Source organism: Sebastes umbrosus, chromosome 22 (genome assembly GCF_015220745.1).
Source record: "Sebastes umbrosus isolate fSebUmb1 chromosome 22, fSebUmb1.pri, whole genome shotgun sequence".
Classification (NCBI taxonomy): Eukaryota; Metazoa; Chordata; class Actinopteri; order Perciformes; family Sebastidae; genus Sebastes; species Sebastes umbrosus.
Genome location: NC_051290.1, coordinates 7,793,753 through 7,814,526, shown reverse-complemented (window position 1 = coordinate 7,814,526; position 20,774 = coordinate 7,793,753). Strand labels below are relative to the sequence as shown.

At 41.4% G+C, this 20,774-nt stretch overlaps 1 protein-coding gene across 1 annotated transcript in view; it reads right to left on the bottom strand.

Annotated features, from left to right (window-relative positions):
• The window catches only part of dnah2 (dynein, axonemal, heavy chain 2), a 56,150-nt gene that overhangs the window by 20,759 nt on the left and 14,617 nt on the right, over positions 1-20,774 (bottom strand). Inside the window, exons 25-58 of the mRNA XM_037759680.1 lie at positions 20,351-20,512; positions 19,793-19,896; positions 18,219-18,375; positions 17,420-17,502; positions 16,979-17,159; positions 16,363-16,501; positions 15,721-15,938; positions 14,633-14,728; positions 14,417-14,539; positions 14,200-14,310; positions 13,437-13,625; positions 12,966-13,069; positions 12,117-12,306; positions 11,616-11,796; positions 11,320-11,447; positions 9,691-9,843; positions 9,251-9,376; positions 8,914-9,132; positions 7,997-8,114; positions 7,761-7,897; positions 7,328-7,465; positions 7,021-7,179; positions 6,636-6,788; positions 6,248-6,339; positions 5,824-6,019; positions 4,730-4,954; positions 4,466-4,570; positions 3,540-3,728; positions 3,109-3,194; positions 2,775-2,905; positions 2,467-2,616; positions 1,746-1,913; positions 1,352-1,512; positions 817-956 (exon numbers count right to left, since the gene is read on the bottom strand). Coding sequence (XP_037615608.1) covers positions 817-956; positions 1,352-1,512; positions 1,746-1,913; positions 2,467-2,616; positions 2,775-2,905; positions 3,109-3,194; positions 3,540-3,728; positions 4,466-4,570; positions 4,730-4,954; positions 5,824-6,019; positions 6,248-6,339; positions 6,636-6,788; positions 7,021-7,179; positions 7,328-7,465; positions 7,761-7,897; positions 7,997-8,114; positions 8,914-9,132; positions 9,251-9,376; positions 9,691-9,843; positions 11,320-11,447; positions 11,616-11,796; positions 12,117-12,306; positions 12,966-13,069; positions 13,437-13,625; positions 14,200-14,310; positions 14,417-14,539; positions 14,633-14,728; positions 15,721-15,938; positions 16,363-16,501; positions 16,979-17,159; positions 17,420-17,502; positions 18,219-18,375; positions 19,793-19,896; positions 20,351-20,512 — 5,012 coding nt within the window. The remainder of the gene's footprint in view (positions 1-816; positions 957-1,351; positions 1,513-1,745; positions 1,914-2,466; positions 2,617-2,774; positions 2,906-3,108; positions 3,195-3,539; positions 3,729-4,465; positions 4,571-4,729; positions 4,955-5,823; positions 6,020-6,247; positions 6,340-6,635; positions 6,789-7,020; positions 7,180-7,327; positions 7,466-7,760; positions 7,898-7,996; positions 8,115-8,913; positions 9,133-9,250; positions 9,377-9,690; positions 9,844-11,319; positions 11,448-11,615; positions 11,797-12,116; positions 12,307-12,965; positions 13,070-13,436; positions 13,626-14,199; positions 14,311-14,416; positions 14,540-14,632; positions 14,729-15,720; positions 15,939-16,362; positions 16,502-16,978; positions 17,160-17,419; positions 17,503-18,218; positions 18,376-19,792; positions 19,897-20,350; positions 20,513-20,774) is intronic.

The window sequence follows — 20,774 nt, the reverse complement described above, 5'->3', positions numbered from 1 at the left end:
AAGTCATTCAAACTAATGCTGCTTCTCTCTGCAAAAAAAGTTGTCTACCACCCACAGTGTGAGTCAGTGAGTTTAGCTGGGTAATTGGTGTAGCAGGACTCTCTGAGCTCTGGCAATGTGATGTGGATCCTGCTAGCAGCTAGCGGTCAGAGGGCCAGGACGCCTGGTCACACAGAGAATGGTGATTAGCTCTGGGTAATGGTGCCTACCAGTCCAATTAGTGGTAGTATGTATGACAAAAGTGTTTTTGTGAGAAGAAATGTGTGTGACAAGGGACAGAGAAAATGAATAACAGCAAATGTGTGTCCATCTGTGGGCATACTACGTCTGTGTGTGTGCAGACAGCTGGCCCTTTCTGTCACAGCATCCACACTGTTGGTAAATACAGCGAGCCTCTGGTCCTCGCTACAGAATCACCCAAGTGACTGGACCTCATTTGCTTGACACCAGGCGTCAATCAGCCATTAACACACCGTCTCACAGTGAGACCCGACTCACTGTCCCCAGTGTACCTTTGAGGAGCTGCTGAGGAGTGCTGCAGGAAATAGTTACCCTGCACTGTAGCTGACCACCAGTGTATTTAAATCACCCTCATTTACAAACACGAGTGTCTTCGATATGTCGGCTTGCATGGATCAAAAGGACAGCTGCAATGTGATTCATACTGTGTTCATTTCCATAAACCTGTGTCTGGACAACAAGAGCAAACAGTTTTCTCAAAGAGAGGAGAAAAAAAGAGGAGGGAAGAACATACTGTGAACCAGGATATATAATAGGACACAGTGTGCTGCGAGAAACAAAAGAATCAGAGTGTACCTGAAGGGCTCTCCCACTGGGCTCATACAGAGCACTATGTGCAGGTTGTTCCTGACTCGCTCTATCAGGTAGCTGAACAAAGAATCAGGAGTCTCCACCACATTTTCTTTCTTGGCAGACTCTGACAGAGCCTTGCAAACCTAGAGGTACGATGACAACAATTACACATTAGGAGAACTGGAATTAGGTTTTAAATTACTTGAGACATGTTTTTATTATAAACTTTAATGATCTATAGATATGATAATATGATATGCAAGTCAGAGAAAAACTGAGAAAATCAAAATGTGCTGCTTTGACCATAAAACCAACATGTATGTTTGTGTTTTGATGGAGCCAATGCATTCAAAGTATTTGAAACCAAACCTCTATAGTTAGTGGGTAAAACCTCAGCCTAGATCATTTTCTTCACGACCTTCGGCTTGAAATTGAATCCATTTAAACCATAAATCAAATGCTAATGCAAGTGTGCAAATAGACATGAAAATAGAGTTAGACAGATGTACAGACAAAACGATTTGAAGCCAATACAGACCTCAACAAACTCGTCCGGCTTGTAGAGGTTAGGCACCTCGCCAGAGCTCAGGATATTATTGATGTCCTCTAGGAAGGATTCGTCTACGATCTGGGTGTCATTGAACACGAAGACTGTGGGCTTGTTGTCTACACCAGTCAACCGGTACAGTTTCTTGATGTCTGAAAGAAAGGGCAGTAAAATCACCTATATATAACGTAGCAGACTGAAGATGGGATGAGAGGAACTGATGGTACAAACGCAGAGTAATTAATCAAAAATGAAATTCAGGCTAATCAGCCAGGAGCGAAAATGTTTCATGGTTTAATATTAAAGAATATACATCTGTCTTTTTAATTTATAGACAATAGATACAATACATCTGTGAATGTAACAGTGGTGTGTTTGATCTCACCTTCTCTGAACTCCTGTTTCCGGTACTGCTTGGTGACCTCCACCTGGAACACCTCGTAATCACAGATGTAGGCTGCCATCTTAGACAGGCTCTGCCTACCAGAGCCCCCAACACCAACCAGCAGCATGTTTCCCCTGAGCTGACTGATCACACGTACAATACGGGTGACTGTGGAGGGAAAAGAAAAATATTACCCATGTCATAAATCTCATCTGAAATCCGTTATTTATACTATTCTTATAACTCTTATATTGACACGGCGCTTCATAGGTCTTCAGTGTGCATGGAAATCCCCACACACATGTACAAACCAACAATACATACAAACTAGTGTTGATCCATGATGTTTCTATAGTAATGTAGTGCTATTGACTTGCAGTGGCGTGTGGTAAAGCGGCAGATTGATAGCAGTGTGTAGAGAGCAGACTCTGCTGCTGAGAGGCCTTCTCTCTCTCAGCTACAGGGTAGCTTTTAGCTGCGCCTCATACTGCGTTTTTCAAAAGAGCTTCAAACTGGGCCTGAATCATAAAACTGGCAAACAGTGAACACAGCAAAGACACATGAGGACCTCTTATATTGATTGTGGTAATGTACTGGATTAACTGTACAGAATGTGATGGGTGGAGCGGACGCTGTGTGGTGATGCATCAGGGGAATTTTCTGCACTGTGCGTCCATTTGAAATGTATCTGTGGATGTATGTGTTGCGTTCTCAGACGCACTGTGTTCGATGGCGTCTCGGAAGAGCACCAGGCTCATGGGCACTACGCCAGGTGTCAGGTTGTAGTCATCCAGCTGGGTCTCCATGAACTTCTTGAGACCCTTCATGTCCAGCAGGTCTTCATACACACGAGGCTCACTCAGGAAATCACCTGACACACACACACACAGGAACAAACACACATAAAACACATTCATATCTTCTGGTGTAGTCGAACAGTTTCATAATTCTTAAACCACTGTCCTTTAACATTCCATTATCTTAGCTGTAAGAGTATTATTGTATGTGTGTGCACAGTAATAAATGTACCGAATATTGGTGGTTGTTTGTTGGGGCAGATGTTGTGGAACGTGAGGTCAAAGAGTGAGACCAGTTTCTCCCCCAGCAGAGTAACGAAGGCCTCCATGTCACTGTGATCTACCAGCCGGTCTGAGACAACCCTGAAATCAACAACAAAACATATTACCCAATATATACACAACAAAACACCCGTATGTTTTAAATAAAGTAGAAAACCATTCACAACTGGATATATCCTAGGAATCAGCTAAGGGATAACGATGCATGATGACACTGGCATAATGAGGCTAGAACTACAGTAAATATAAGCTACATGACTTCGTGAAAAAATGTCCATTGTTACCTGAAGCACTCATGGATCCACAGTCTAATGATGTTGCTTTTGGTATCATGGAAGTCTGGGTGAGCTCTTAGCAAACCTTGAAACACCTAGAATGGGTGGAACAGGAAAGAAAGACAGAGACAACCATTGTGACGATATCCAGAGCACTAATATAGCATCAAACAACTATTAGCGATGTAAAGATATAGAGGAGTAATGTCTCGTAAAGTATCGTGAAATTATCATATCATGGGGCCTCTGGTGATTCCCACCCCTACTTGTTACCCAAATTACCAATGTGAGGTTTAGTATAGAGTGTTTTCCTAAGTTGAAATCTCTTTGTGAAACAGACTCCAGTTTTCTTGAAAACATATATAAAGGTACTGTATGTATGTATGTGTGTACTGTGAGTATTCTTGTATCAAGCTAACCCATTATATATTACTGTGTACCTTGGAGATATCCCTGAGGTTGAAGAGGTAGTGGATCTTGGCTGGAGTGGGAAGAAAACGAGCTGTAACATCATAATACAGTTCTAAGGTGGCCTGAGTCAGAGTTCCTCCGATGGGCTTCACTTCCTCCTTAAACCCCTGTAGCTTCTGGTTGATCATGGTGCTGTAGATCCGCCTGATCTGGGACTCCTGCATGCATAAAAGACAGGTCTGTTCAGGTTTGGCACATCTCTGTAAAGAATACAGCCATGTCAATAAGATACATGGATTTCAAAGTGGCACTGGTCAAAAGAAGAAGAGCAGAATAGGTATTTTATAAGGGGTGTAATAATTCCATTTCATGTTGTCCACTTCACACATTCAAGAGGCAAGGCAACTCAAGTGTTTACAGGTGTTAACAGGAGGTTGTAATATGCCTCAAGTCCTTTTTCAAAAGCAAATTTATTTTGTTCTTTTGTGGCAATTCAAAAAGCAGGGTCAAGAGTGGAGTCAAGAGAAGCACTACAAATAGAATGAAAAAAAGATGGACCGGGGAAGGTTGAAAGGAGCACAACAACAGAGATGAAAGACTGACAGATAATGGAGAAAGACTGAAAAGAGAGGAGAGGTGAGCTGGAGAGGGCGTGAGCAATGAGTGGAGGGAGCAAGGCAAGTATAAAAAATGACAAATAAAACAAAATGACAAAAAAGAAAAGAGAGGAGGCAGGTGAGATAAATTAGTAAGGGCAGGGGGACATTTGCAGGTACTCTTTCAGACAATCATAATAATCAAATGTCTAGCAGGTGGAATATTACCAGGATCAACCTTTCTGAAATGCACAGATATAGTTGGATGATAGAAGGAGAGGAGAGGAGAGGAGAGGAGAGGAGAGGAAAGGAGAAGAGAAGGAAGAGGAGAGTTCAGCTAAATAATCAGCAGGACTTACATGAGGGAAGGTCATATTGATGAGATTGAATCGACTCTGCAAGCGGCCAGAGATGTGAGTCCTCCCTCCACCAGGAGGCCCCATGGACGCCAACAAGAACATGTCCTAATAAAGCATAAACATACACAGCCTTTTAATGGCCTCAGTAACACACACATCTGAAATAAACATATTACACATGTAAAGCTCTTGCCCCATATATTGAGAGAGAATGGTAATTAAGAAAAAAAACACTCCTGCCCCAATCAAAATGCCATTACTCACCTTGACAAACTTCAGAGTCTGTTTCTGGCGGTCGTACCAGAAGCCATAGTCGATCCAAAGGCGCAGCAGTTCCAGTGGCGGCTGGGAGCCAAAGAGGTCATGGGCTGGCATGTTGAGGTCGTCCAGGAACCACAGCAGGCGCTTCCCGCCTGCTGGCACAAACACGCCTTTGGTTCTCTTCTCTACGCGGCTCTCCACGATGGCCTGGATGTTGTTAGAGGTGGTCTGGACAGTGATGGAGACACAGTGAGAGAGACAAAGACACAGAACAGATGAAATGGTATGTTTCATTGTGTACCTGTAATGCTATGAGACATTCATCACTGATATTCAGCACTAATGTTCACTTTGGAGCAACGCTGCACTTTTACTCTAATTGTAGTGAGGCCGAGATAGACGCTATTCAAAGCCTTGATGTGGTGGGATGGTGGCAGTTCCACCCACACACACACACACACACACACGGAAATATGCAAAAACACATGCACATCCAGCACATGTACTCAATCCCCTCTGTATGTAACTGTACTGTATCTCATGCTGCGATTGAGGGCGGCTTGTGCAAAGTTATATTTAGCTGACAGGTACAATGTGTGTGCTGGCATGTTCATATGTGTTTGTGACTCTACGACGGCATGTGCGTTGCAGACTAGTGGACACACAGGTCATTCAAATAATGACACCAAGCCAAGGGCTAGACATGTATGGCATAGGAGAACAAATCTGAACTGTTCCAATTATAACTTTAAGCTTCATGGAAAGATAAGAGGGCAGACATATGCAAATAAAGAGGGACAAATAAAAGATCAAAGACCTAATTAAACCACTTTCTCCGTCCTAGTCACACAAAACACACATTCACTTTTTAACGACAACTATTGAATATTCTTCCCTAAAGCTAACCTCAACCCTAACGACTAAATGCAAATATTCTACCTAAACATAAGTCTGATACTTACTAAACCGATGTGTTAATCATAAACTGGAACCTTGAAAGGACCAAGTATCATTTTGGCGATAATGCTTTAGTGTCTACATGCAAACTCTTTTTTTACAAGAATAGAAGAACAAGAACATGGCATACACACACCAACCTGTGAAGATATGTTGACAGTGAGGGAAGACCACTTGTTATCCAAGCCCTGCAGGACGCTCTGGGCCACTGAGGTTTTACCAGTGCCCACTGGCCCAGTGAGCAGCACTGGGTACTCACCCAACACCAGAGCGTTAACCAGGAAGTTGTAGCGAATCGTGTCCACTGTAGGAACCATAATCTTATAGAATGGAGCACTGCAGGAGGGAGGGATATAGATGTATTGTAGATGTTAGTGGTAGGTTATACCATCTAGTATTTAATCAGTTTCAAAACTAAAAGTAGGTGTAATGGCATTGCCTGGCTATGGAGAAACTTACATATATAGTAAAAGGGAAATAAAACACTTCCAAAACATCCACACTCTCGGACATATATCTGTACAACAGCTGATGTCAGATACATAAGAACATCTGGTTACTTACTTGGCATTGTAACGCCAGCCCTTTGGCAGCTTATCTTCAAAAGAAGCCCAGGTTTTGTTCTTGGTGTCCACGTAGTACTCATAAACCATGTCCTGAAAGAGTTTACATTAAAAGGTCAGAGAATGTTGGTGTCTGCTAAGACCGATTCATTCAGTTTGCTGGTGGAAAATGGGAGTGTACAGTATTATCTAACAGGTTTATTGTGTTCTTCTTAGGGTACAATTTGGCACAAATGGGACTAATTTTGTCATGGTATCAACATAATTTAGCCACAGCAGTTACAACCCACAGTACACTTAACACTGGCCAAGCAAGCAGACTAGTGAAGTGAGAGAGGGCCGTTTGACTGACTTAAGTGTGTAAACAAATATTATGCTCTATAGAGGACCTTGATGGGGAAGTTGCCCTCCATCTCCCGTAGGAAGTTGTCCATCCTCTTGCGTCCGTCCTCGTCAACGGAGGCACAGATGGACCAGATGAGGCTGAACATGAACCAGAGCTCCACCATCCTACCCAGGTTCTCTGTGTCCGAAGTATTCACCTGGAAAAAGGGGGAAAATTGGGGAGGCTTTAGAAATAATGTCAGCCTCACAGTTTTGGGATTTACTTACTATTGATTTGATAATTTTTGGCTTAATAGCAGTCACAAGTCTTAAGTCAGTTACACCACATGCCATTAATGATCAACATTTATGCTGTGCTGGAACATGGTTGTCCATGAGAGGGATTCAAATGTGCAGTGGAGGTTACAGATTGCACTCTATTTGTCATACCCCGTTGCTGGATGTGGCCAGGGAGTCATAGAGGCGGCAGAGAGAGGTTACTCCATTTAGCTCAGTGATGTGAATCAGCTCCTTACAGTTCTTCTTCTTAAAGTCCAGTGTGCTCTCTATGTATTTCTCAAACAAACGCTTTAAATGGGTCACTTCATCCTGTGGAGAAATGGAGCCATAGATGGAGATGGAGCAGGAAAAGGGTACCAGAAAATAAGGGAATAAAATGGGTGTCATTCGTGAAGGATCCTTTAATAAATGTGTTCATAAAAAAAGACTGAATTATTATGAGTGAATGCCATTGTACCTTGGATCGCTTGTCCAGCCAGGACTGAACAAAAGGCTTCCATCCCAGATCAACGTAATCGTTGTAGACCATCCCACAGCGAGACACTGTAGCTGGAGACGCCATCGCCAGGTTCTCCACTTCAAACAGCAGGGACACCTACGACAAAACAATTTAGGAGAGTCTTTTAATCATGTAAAGCACACAAACGTGTTGGCGATTTGTTGTCACTTTGTTCCAGTTCTTACTTGAGCCAGACTGAGAGCTACCTAATCAAGCCACTTGAATACTCCGGCTCCTTCTCAGTTTTAAGCTAGTAATCTTATGCTGCCTTTGTGCTGTGGCATGTACTAGACTGATGTTAGTAGTAACACATGTGCTTTTCCTGCTATGAAAAGTGAAAATGTCTGCTGTGAAAAATGTCATTGCGTCTGGTTGCTGGTTCTGTTCTCACCTGTTCAGGCATGGAGATTCTCTCTCCATTGATGAGCGTGAGCACCTTGTTGTCATCCATAACAGAGTTCATACTCTCAATCCACAGTGTGTCAACAGGCCCGTCAAACACGATCCACTTCTCATCTGCTTTCTCATCTAAAGGGAGAGGAGATGCAGTGTGATAGAAAACGTGAATCAGAAGTCCCTATACTGCATGTAGTATGAACAGTAATGTGTGTGTTTTAGTGTCAGCACCTGCGCAGGCTGATCTCATGAGGGAAGACATCACTCCGTCACTCCACTCATTGGTGGAGAGGTCATTTTCTCCATACAGCTCTCCTAGACTGATTGCTTTGGGGTTCAGAGGATAATCCTGTTGTACCACAGGGACCGAGGCATGAAAGAGAAGATGATAAACAAAAAGTGCGTTATATTGGCATATCATATTTACTAAGACTGTTTGTCAACTACACAGCTTAAAATGATGAGAATACATTAGAGCTGTATGTTTTCTGCCAATTGTATATGTTTTATACCCCTGATTTGAGCATAAATGGTAAATATATGTCTTTAGAGTGTGTACTGTCCCTTTGGTAACAGGAGCATGAGCAGATTTGATTTCCTTAATCATCTAATACTGTATGTGAGTTTCACAAATGTATTGGTGTTCAATATATAATTTCATTGGCCTACTCTGCTTCCAGCTCTACCCAGTGAAATCCTAGAAATCTGGGAAAGAGAGGAAGGAAGCCAATATTTGACATGTCTTGATATTGCAGCTACCTTTCGTTCTCACAAGTAGTTTCAACATGTTTCTCATGTGTTTCAGTAATAAAATGTACAGTATCTTCGTGGAGACAGGCAATAGAGAAGAACAGAGAGATGGATAATGAGAACCTGGCATGAGGAGAGACACCAGAAATAGATATGCAAACAGCACTGAGAAAAAAGAGAGAGCAAGAGATAAAAATAGGGAGTAATAAGTAGGAAGAAAGCGAGATGAAAACGAATAAGTAAGGACAGAGAGAGTAGTAAAAAGAAAACATGAATGTGATTCTGACTGGCTGCTTTACTAGAAGAGATCAACCCTTTTGTGACCCAATAACGTTCCTTTTGCTAAAGGAGCTTTATTAGCTAATAAACTACAGTGTATCTTTTCCATTCGCACCCACCTGGACCAGATGGAAGCCAGGCACTCCTTTGTGGTGCAGGGAAGTGAGGGCAATCTGCAGAGTCCTCCAGGTAACACTCTTACCGCTGCCTGTCTTGCCCACCAGCATGGAGGAGTGTCGAGAGTTTTTGGTCTCATAGAGTTGGATGACTTTGGTCATGGAAAAAGGAGTCACCTGCAAACCGCTCTGTTGAAGCGCCATCTCTATAGCCTCCTTTAACTGCAACCGCATGACAGAAAAAAAGATAGATAGTGATGGTGATTGGGGATCAAAGAAGAAGGGACACAGTCATACAGTCAGAGCAAACAACACTAGTTCTCTGCAGGTGCTGACTTACCTTGCCATAGTCTATAATAGGGGTTTCCACAGCAGGGAACAAGTCCTGGGTGATCCCATTGAACAGCGGCACATCAGTAGATGTCAGCTTAGCAATGTTCATGTCCTTCATAGCCATTAGCAGGATCTGAGGACAGAGATACAGATTCACTCACAGTTACATTTCCTATTGACAAGTTTAGTTCATTTGAAAGGCAAAGACAGTTAGTTTAGTTGAATTTATAGCTGCTGGTTTCCTATGATTTGACATTGTAGTTAGACAGAATGCCAAAAGAGAGATGACAGCACAGCTTGGGGTTCACATTCAAGCTCATGCAGTCATAGCAACTACCTGCTATTCCCATGCAAGTTACAGTCTTTTTAGTATGAAATTCCCTCTTTGTGTTTCCAGTGTTTCCTTGTTGATTTGCTGTTGGAGTGTGTGAGAGAGAGACTACCTACTTCTTCATCAGGAACGTTGGGGCAAGAGCGCCGCTTCTTTCCAGCGTAGCGAAGCAAGGAGGTGAGAGCACGCAGGCCAAAATCATAGTGGTCCTGTTTAGACAGCTGCTGCACTGCCAGGGAGTACAGGGTGAACACCTTCTTAGCCAGGAGCTATGAGGACAAAGACAGAGACATAGAGTAACAGTAAGACAGAGATAGAAAAGGAAGAAATAAAAAGAGGAGGACAGAGGGAGAAGGGGTCAATTTGCAGTACAAAACAGAGGTGAACAAGGATGACTTAGCAGGGCAGTGTGCCAGTAAAGCATGTCACTGAACATAAATCCATCACTTCCCATTCCCTGCCTCAGCAGACATCAAAGACACGTACCAAATCATACACCTGTTCAACCATACAGCCAGCTTGCATTGCAGCAAAAGAGAGCATGGCAAGACAACCATTCAGTGTAGTATGTGTGTGTGTATGTGTGGGCAGCAGTGTTGGATTTTTCTGAAGGAGCAAAATAGGTGTTCATGGTGTTCAAGAGCAAGACAGAATTAGGATCTTCTTAAACACACATGTTAGGAAGTATACATACCACCAACGCCCTTTCTCATCACTACAATAGCAAGCAAATTCAGCATGCACACTAATGCACAACAACTCTGTCATCCCCCTCACAATAAACACACACACAGATAGTGGAGTGAAGCTGTTAGAGCTCCCTGGTGAGTCAGCAGTAATTCAGCCTCAGCTCTGGTCCAATGCAATCATGTGTCTGTGGTAATCATCACTCTTACACACATACATACCTGTACACGCACACACACAATGATGCTCTCACACCATGGCCCTACACCAATCCCTGCGTTGACACTGATCCCAGACCAGCGCTTACTGCTTAAAGGAGCTTGAAATCATTAATTTACATGGCACGCACAGTGCATTAACAAAAACTGTCTGTTAAAAACCTTGATTTAAAAAAAAAAAACTCTAAGTCTGTAGCTTTGATGAAAAGGCATGCAGTGCATTTCTAATTGAATGCATCAGATTGATTTGATGATATTGCATCTCTATCAGTGTAGAAGAACTCAATCTCATCTGCTGATTGCCTGAGCTCTTCACATAAAAGAAGCGGGAATGTTTCATTACGGCTGTGATAATTCAACAAGATATACTTTAGAAATCAGCGCGTATTCAGAACTGTGTACGGGGTAAAAATAGCACCCAGACAGAATTCATTAAACAGATACATCCACTATACAGACAAGGCCTTGTTACTGAGAAGTGAGACAGTTGAAATGAGGTATCCTTATACTTACATAGAGTAATGTAGTATCTCCATGCTCCTGAATAAATTGCAACTCTTTATATGGATATAGTGTATATCTAGGTTTCTCAAAACCGGGATAAGACCTTATCCAGATTTCTGAAACCACTGGTATGATTTACATGTGCAGCACTTGGCCAGGAAACTCCAAAAACCTGATCTTGACAACCTGACAGTTAATTTTTAAGATGATAATTCTGTATCACTTGTAGCAGAAAATGTTTACTGTACTTCATCTAAGACTAACCTTACCTGGACTGTTTTCTTCTTTCATCTGTTCCACTTAACTACTTTTTAAAATTTCTTTGAGTGGTAGTACCTTGCAGTTGTTGAAGCCCTCTCCAAACAGTATGATCTCAGCGATTAGAGTAGAGTCTGGCACCACCATGGAGATAGGTCTGAACATGGACTTGAGGTTGTCTGGAAGCTCAGTACGACCAGCGTAACCTAGGAAAAAGTACAAATGGAGAGAAAAGATTAGAATTATAAACACTGAAAGGGCATTTATGACAGAAAAAAAAAGTCAAAACATCCTCGGAAAATATCTCAAACTACTTCTGCAACATAATCCGTATAAAATGCAGTGTATGCATTTGCACATTTGCTTTGACCTACCAGGATTCATGGTGATGAAGATGCCACATGACCAGACCAGACGTATGTACTGTCCGTCAAAATGGAACTTGGTTAGTCCAGCCGCGAGGGCGGACAGGATGGAGAGGATCTGCTGGGCCACTACCGACAACACCTCGATGTTGATTCGGTTGAACTCATCGAAGCACCCCCATGCTCCTGTCTGTTCAGGGTGGACACAATGAAATACATACAAATCACAAAAGAAAATCCACTCCGAAGAAAAGACACATCATTTTCCACCAAAATATTTGCATAGATCCATAGATCTATCTATCTATCTATCTATCTATCTATCTATCTATCCATCTATCTATATGCGTGTATACATGTGTTGTTATGAAGCTGTGTAGTTATTTGTTAGGAAACTGTGTTGTTATGAAGGTATGTGTTGTTATGTGTAGTCGTCATCGTCATCGTCATCGTCATCGTCATCGTCATCGTCATCATCATCGTCATCATCATCTCTTAGCTTTTTCCTACCTGTGCAAGGCCAGAGTACATGCGTCCCATGGATTTGTAGTCTAGTCCTTCGGAGCAGTTCACTACGATGACGTACATTCCTAGAGCTTTGCCTAAGTCCTTCACTGTCTCTGTCTTCCCAGTACCAGCTGGGCCTTTAGGGGAGCCCCCCCGATGGAGATGCAGTGCTGTGGTCAGGGTCATGTAACACCTATACGGAGTCAAACATTTACAGACAGACATTTACTCTGCAGAGAATCAAAGTAGAAAAAAATAATAATTATAAGCAAATACAATCAGAATATTTTCTGGTATTAAAGCTGTATTAAACAAATTAAATAAACATAAACTGAAGTGCTGAAAGAAAAGACGATTGCATGACTCAGACGTAACAACAAGGTCTAAAATGGAAATACAGTACGTTAGTAAGCTTTTCATGATGTACCCTAAAAATAAGTATGTGAGATGGTCTCTAATGTGAACAAATAAATCCTATATTGCAATCAGTAATCTACCCACTGTAACAACCATTAACATAATAATTGGCACTAATCCTTTTATCTGTGACTGCACAAAGAGCTAAGGTGTAATATAGTGATTATACTACAGTAACAATGCTAATGGTAGCATCTGCCTGCTCTTATCTTATTCATTTTACATTTAATTAAACAAGATACTGATCTCAGTACAAAAATGTCCTCAGTTTCCAGAATGGGGGAGTTATTCAGTTGTCTAAAACTCAATATGGATGTCAAAAATACTATTAAATACATTGATTAATTACTAATGAATAAACAGGTGACAGATTTATTGATGTGTGCATTTGTTGGTCAATTGCACTAATTGACTGACTGAATGATTGATTGCTACCTGTCAGTAAGTGGAGTGATGACGAGCCGTCCAGAGTTGCCCAGGTACTCGTAGCCATACTTGAAATGTGTGTTGGTCTGTCGGATTATGCAGTCATCCACATCCTATTGGGAGAACAAACAAAACAGAAAATGGACATGTTTAGTGGATGTTTTCTTTGTCTCCTTCCAACTCAGCTCAACTCAGCAAAACTGATCTCTTGCTGCCATCAGACAGGTCAGCAAACTGAGTGGAGGAATGCTGATAATATAGAAAAAAGGTGAAACAGAGAGACGGTATGTGTATTGCAGAAGTCAATTAAAAGTGTGCTTGAACTAACACAAACAGCTTTGAAACTGAGAGTAAATTTTATTTTCACAGCCACTAAAAAATGTTACTGAAACGATGGCTTGATAAAAGTTGTCATGTGCTCTTCTTTTTCTCTATACTGTCTCCTGCCTGTTGTTCTTACCTGCATCTCTCAAAACATACCTTCTCCCAGTATAGTCGCAGCTGGCTGAGCCATTCGAAGGCATTGACGTCACAGTAGCTTGCCTTTGCCAGCTTATCAATGACATCCCGAGCATGAACCTCCACTGTGACCAGCGCTACGATCTTCAGGCGTAGGACTTTGGACAGGTTGCCACGGATGATCTCTGAATAGCATTGAAGCATGGAGACCTGAGGAAAAAAGACAAACACAGAAAAGGCTCAAGAGTGTATTGGAAGCCTTTTGTTGACAATACATAAAACTCTGAAACGCCTTGCTTTAAGTCCTGCCTTTACTTCCGTAACGTGGTGATGTCACCAAGTAACACATTTGCATAACGGCTAGTTTGTTATGCCCTCAAATGAGGCTAGTTAGAGCGGAGCTGGAGTGGAGTCCGAAGAGTTTGGTTCAGTTGACCAATCAGAACAGTGGGCCAGCTGACCAATCAGAGCAGACTGGGCTTTTTGGGTGGGCAGGACAGGAGCTCAAACAGAGCGTTTTAGACACAGGGTGAAAAGAGGTGCTGCAGCACAGCCGGTATGAGAAAAATAAAGTGTTTTTTGAACATTAAAGCATGTAAACATGTTCTAGTAGAAACCCAAAATACAAGTGTGCACCTGACAATAAGCACAATAGTCCTCTTTAAGATCATCATACTGGGTACAGAGCTTTCAGCTTACTGTATGGAAACATACTAAGTTCAAAAAACATCACAGTGACTTCACTCAAAAATATGCAAGTTTAGTTAAGCAACAAAAAGTCAACCTGTTTCTTCTTCATGGACTTAAGGGAGGACTTATCAGCTCTCTCCTTGCCGGTAATGAGAGATTTAGTGACATCAGTGGTCCACTTGATCTGACTGGCGGTGATCAGCATCTAAAATAGGAAGAATACATAGGTAACTTTGTTTTAACTTTGTTTTTTACCCAATGACAAAACCACGATGGGCAGTCAAAGAGGGAAACGACTAAGACAAATGTACCTGTCCTGGCCAATCTTTAACCCATTTGTCTCTCTGTCCTGTCTTCTTCAGAGCTACAAGGCAGCTGCTTAGAGAATCCTTTAGTGTGATACGCATGGTCTCCTCAACATCACACAGCCAAACCTACAAACACACAAAACAAAAATGGTGCTCACACTCTCCACCACAACTCTGTATATTGTATATTGATCATGATCATAATCATTGCTGCTGTACCTCCACAGGTCTTTCCAGTGGCACTTTGTGGGTGAACTCAATAAACTCCCCATCAGCGGAGAACATCCCAGTGGCTTCTTGTTCATGTTTATTGGCCTATAGAAGACATATATACACAGTGATAGCTCTCTGTATGTACTGGTCCGATTCTGTATAAGTGTTTTTTGTGGTCCAAGTTTTAAGGCCACTTCATCCTGGAAATTTGCCTTGCTGAAACAGGGCAATATATGGAGCAAAATGTAACCTAATTGATGTAGGCTTCAGGTGCTTTTGCAGATAAATACTCCCATTTAAGGTTTTGAAAAACTAAGAAATATCAGTCACTTAGGTTCAGTTTGAAATAGGGCTGGGTGATATGGCCAAAATCTTCTATCATGATACAGGTCATTTCAAATCTCGATAACGATATATATCACGATATAGCATGTTTTTTTTAGTAATTCAATACATAAACAGTCTACATGAAATAACCACATGGTAAAGCCTATTTTGTATACTCCTGTGTATATAGTTTTGACGATATTAATTGTCATATTGCCCAGCCCTAGTTTGAAAAGGTATTTTCCCAGCACATAATGTGGTTTGATATCATTAAATCAGGTCAGGTGTACCAGTGGAGAGCACACCTTATTGAGTCTTGTTTGAGGACATGGAAAAGTTTAAAAAAAACGGGATGTAACAAATGAACCTGCTTTGGAAAAAAAAGTGGAATCATCTTATCTTAGCAATGGGCCTACTTGGGCTGTCCGTGTCAAATTCTGATCTGATATTTACTTTGTAAGTATTTTTAATTCATATTTCCTACTAATGCAAAGGGCATACCTAGCCTACAAACCACATTGACACTATTAACGCATTTCAAATATGCTTGGCAACTAAATAATTTCCATAAACACAAAAATATAGACTGCATAATAGCTTTCATATATTTTGTGTCCCCATTAAGTAGAGGAGTACACGACTGAATCTGTTGCAGCAAATAACTTCAGGTAAAGAAACATCAGCCATGTAAATGTATAATGTTCTTGACTAAATGGCCTTAAATTATTCTTTGGCATTAGTAGTATGTGTATTTTTGTGTTCCCTGCCTTTTCCATGCGCAGGCTCTTGATGTTGTCGAAACACTTCTTCAGGTGGGGCTGCATGGCTTCTGGGTTCTGCGACTGCCCCAGGATCTCCAGCACGTCATCGTTCGACAGGAAGTAAAATCTGGGGAAGAGCTGCCTCTTGGTCTCCAGGTACATGTCAAGGGCCTTCTGGATCTCCTCAAGCTTGGCACTCATCTCTGACAGCTTCTCAGTCAAGCCTGAAAGACAGAAGACAGGCTGTTTGAATGGCACGAAGAAGTCTCTTTGGGCCAGCGCCATCATCACATGTTTGTTTCTTAACACACTAAACTTCCACTACTTCCCGACTATTCTTTAATTAAATGTTTGTTTGCAAATTCACATTATCTTCACTCAAAATTTCAAGTAAATATTCCATCTCACATGAAGGATATGGATTCAACATGAGACATATTTCAAAACAGATTCAAATACAAGAGGAAAAGATCTCTCGACATTAAACAACACAAGTTTAAGACTTATATAGCAGCCTTGAATTCACAGAATTTGATTCAAGTCATATTTTTTATTTCTACACCATGAGGACACAGAGACATCAGATGGTGTGACTCCATGAACGGTTTTGATAAAAGCAGTAAAGAAACATGAAGTATGCTGTCATACCAGGATGGTGTGTTCCTTGCAAGGCGTTGTTATCCTTGTGGAGTCGGTCCATGATGGTCTTCCAACTAGAACTGACTTCTTCAAACTCTTTGCACTCTTGAGGCAGCTGCTGCCTGATGTCCTTTCCTTGGAAAATATTCTAGAGGGATGAAAGAAATGAAAAATGGAGAATGACAGAGAGAGACTGCGGAACGGTAGTGGAAAGAGGTAAATTGTTGTTTTGTTGTTTTATAATGTCGTGTCTACACAGGAGGCATTTCAGGCAAGTTTTTCAGGCGTCCGTCTCACACGTGTCTGGTGAAACATATATGCTCCTATTTTAAATCAATCCAGCTGTCCACACAGGCGGCGTAACTGCATTTTGAGTAGTATGTGCCAAATTTGCACCAATAGCTTTTGTATTATTTTGGGCCAGAATCCAACAATTAATCATCAAGTTTACTAAAGTAAACTCTCCAATAACAAAAGACAACAACAGATAATATACTGTATGTGCACTCCATCAAATTATGAATAATGACAGACGATAATGAAATGCCAACCATAAAGCAATAAATACCCATGTTTAGTAATGAATCCTACAACTTGGTACAGTACGTGAGTGTGTTTCCCGTACCTCCAGATAAATCCACTGACGTTGCACAGTGAGGATCATCTCGATGACTTCCATCACATGTGATAGCCGCCGTTCCCAGCAGTCCACCTCCTGCTCAAAGGCTTTGACAAACCGAGAAGCCTTCATCGTGGACAGAATAACCATGTTGTCCTCCAGGGCCTGGAAAACCTCCTCTGTGGCCCTGGATGTGGAAGACAGGGAGAATTAAACTGCTGATGATTTCTTCAAACAGATTCCAATCATGATGCATTTTCACAGCGAGGAAAGTACACACAACGGATGACGGTATTAAATTGTACTGAGCTGTGGGATCTAGTTATGCATGCAAATGAGACACAATGAAGACACAAATCTATGTTATAAGTTGGAGTGAGTTCAGCCTGGGTTACATAACTTCTTGAACCCTCCACCCAACCCTGCCTTCAAGGCTTGCCTCCTCACCTCAGCCTATAGTGACCTCCATCTTTGTAAGGTTCGATGTCCAGGAATGTTTCCTCCCATGTCTTGATAATGCTCTCCAGACCCTTGATTATAAAACACAGAGAGTAATGTTAACAGACAGAACATTTATATTCTTTTTCTTTTCCACAAGCTTAATGATACATTGTCGAGATTAGATTATCAATGACAGGAAACCATGAATCTTAGCTTGAGTCTACTGCTCGGATATATCAGAGATGGAGAACCTTTTAATGTAATAACAACATCTCTTTTTTTAATTCACTAGGAAGTATATATAAGGACTAATATGGCAATATGCTGCATTTACAAACATGTCTATAAAGTAAAAGGATAATTTTATCAGTAATATCAAAAGAAACAGGTACGACTAAACACCACTAAGGAGGAAGCATTTTTCTGAAACCTTAGGGAGGATTTCAATTAAAGAATCTGACAGGTTGATTACCTTTCTGAGAAAGCCAATCTTGTTTGCGAGTGCAAACTGAATGAACAAAGTTGCACTGTGTTTCTATGTGCATAAAACTGGCTCTTAAATTACACTGATGTAACGTCTGTGAATGCTGAGGAGTATAGTAAGGAAGTGGAGAGGAGCTAGGGGCAAGACTGATGTTGACAGAGGTTGAGAGGGAGACACTTCTGCTCCATGAGCTGGCAGTGCTACTCAAACAGCAGGCCTGAAGACAGCTACACCCCAACTTTGCTCACAGAATGAATGGAGGCAGGAGAAGCTACAAAACTGCCACTGAGTATCAGTCTAAATTAGTGGAAGAGACTGGACCTGTTCTATGGAGAGTTCCTTGCTGGCGGCTCCAGAGATCTCACTGATCTTGTCTGTATACTCGTCAAGTCCCAGAGATATGATCTTCTCCAGGGTGAATTCTGTGCTGGTTTGGTCAATAGAGCACTGCAGCTCTTCGCAGATCTGCTTCCAGTGCCTGAAAGAAAGGTGGCATTAAAAGTACAGTATGGTTTGTCTTAGTCTCAAACTACCCAGGAGGTCAGCGGAAGAAAAATCAAGTAAAGGTGAAGGCTAACACCTCCCAGGTGACTATTACCTGGTCAAATCAAGTCAATTTTTTTAATAACCCAAAATCCCAAATTTGCTTCAAAGGGCTTTACAATTTGTACAACATATGACACCCTCTATATTTCGAGCATTAGAGCATTAGTCCTTAGCAAACAGAGCTGATAACACAATACAAAAACAAGCTTCCTACATGCTAATACTTCAACATTTACAATGGAGCTCTCAGAGTTAAAGTAAAACTTTCACAATACTACAACTTGATATTTATAATTTATTTTTTTACATTCATTAGACATTGCTCAACTACATTAGAACCTCACACATTGTTGGCACAGGTTTTGATAGCATCCAGGAATGCACAACTGACCGTCTTACTGCTGACTGAAGGACATAAATGTCACCGGCATCAGTGACGTACTAAAGCGAGGTCTAGTGTGTGCTTACCCTAACCCTAAAAAAGTATATAAAACTAGGATATTTGTGGAATGCGTCCATGTGAATAGAGAGATATCTGTGCATGACAGATGCATCGCTCTGCTCTGAGCTCTGTACGGGAGCATCATTAGCACACTAACTGACATGATAGACAGCTAGCACTGAGAGGAACGGGATGGAGGGTGAAACGGAGAAGGAGGAGACGGAGCAGAATCTGTGCCAACTATTACCCTCTGGCTGTTGTCTTCCTTTTCAATCACAGCAACATGTGCTCTCATTCAATGTAGGTTACTTGGTTAAACTTGATATTAACTAGGGATGCACCGATGGATCAACCACTGGTCAGTCAAATTAACACATTTGCCGCATGAGGATTTTATGACGCGCACACAGCAGCAAAGACAGCAACGTCACAGCCACACACACACAAATAACATGTCGTCGGTGTGGAAGCTCTTCAGCGTGAGTGAAGAAGACATAAAGCTCGTAATTTGTAACACCTGCGAGTCCAAAATAAGCTGGGGAGGAACAATTTTAAAAGCATTTGGAAAAACTTTGAGATCTGTTTGAGTGAGAGTGACTTGCTGTAACTTGGTGCACTTTTAAAGAAAATATTATTTTGTTATCTAATAGCCAATGTTTTATTATTAATACAATATGGGACTCAGCAACACTCCCCTGTCTAACAAACCAAGCTTGCAAATCATTCATCCCATCTGGTATTAGTCTTCTAAATGAGGACTTTAAAGGACTAACTACTGTTTAAGTTTTTTTTTTATTTATGCTCCTCTCATGTCTTATACGTTGTAACTATTGGAAGACAATAGTTTCAAGATATAGTGAAATGACAAGTGTTAAATACATGTAGATTCTTTGGTTTCAGTCAATACCTGTCTCTCATGGCTGGGTTCTTCAGATCAGCAATGAGAGGGATGATCCGCTTGAATTGGTTGATCTTGTTCTTGGAGAAATCTACGATGTCCCACTCCTTATCCTGCAATCAGACACAGATCAGGTCCTCACCACTGTGTAATGTCAATGTGAGAGCAGCTGAGGGGTTTATTTTAGGGGAGCTGTGCATTTGGTGATATTAGCACCAAATTGTGTGCATCCTGAGGGGAGGTCATAGATTTAGCTGTCAGTGTAAAATGCATTTTAGGCAGAGTCTGTGGGTCTAAAGCTAAAAATACTTCTAATGATGTCCCCTAAGAGTCTGCTAACTTTGGATCCATTATAAGCACATTCTGTGTTCTTTCTACTGAGACCATGAACTATGTCCAGCTTCTCGATTGTACAGTACTGATTAAATGTATTGTTTTGGCATTTTTGTACAATCTATATGTATGAACTGACACAGGTCATATATTATAGCTAAACTGTGACTGTCACACTGTAGCAGGATGCCAAAATCTGCAGCTATCTAATGCACTTTGTGTGGCAGAACTGACCTTTAGTTCTCTCTGAAGTTTGTTGAGTTTCTTGAACAGGTCCTGTGCTGTGCTCTCCATGTTCTCCGTCCGCAGCGTAGCAAACTGACCAACCTTCCAGATGTTCCAGTTGACATTCCAGTCCTGTGTGATCTCCCAAACCTGCTGAAGGTTGTCTATATCCTGTACAAAACATACAGACACAAGCAAGCATGAACAAATAAAAGCTAAATGTGTCTTGCATTACTGTTACAAGGCGAGCATTTGCAACAAAAACTATTCCTTTTCAGAAGTATCACAACATTCTGGGTTTGAATTCAGTCAATTTCAGTCATGTCAACCCCTCTCTCACATGCCCTGTCAATTCCCTAATACTATATACTATCAAGTACTTGTAATGCTTATAAACGGCTTGCTTCATTCACACATGTTGAGACAGTTTATC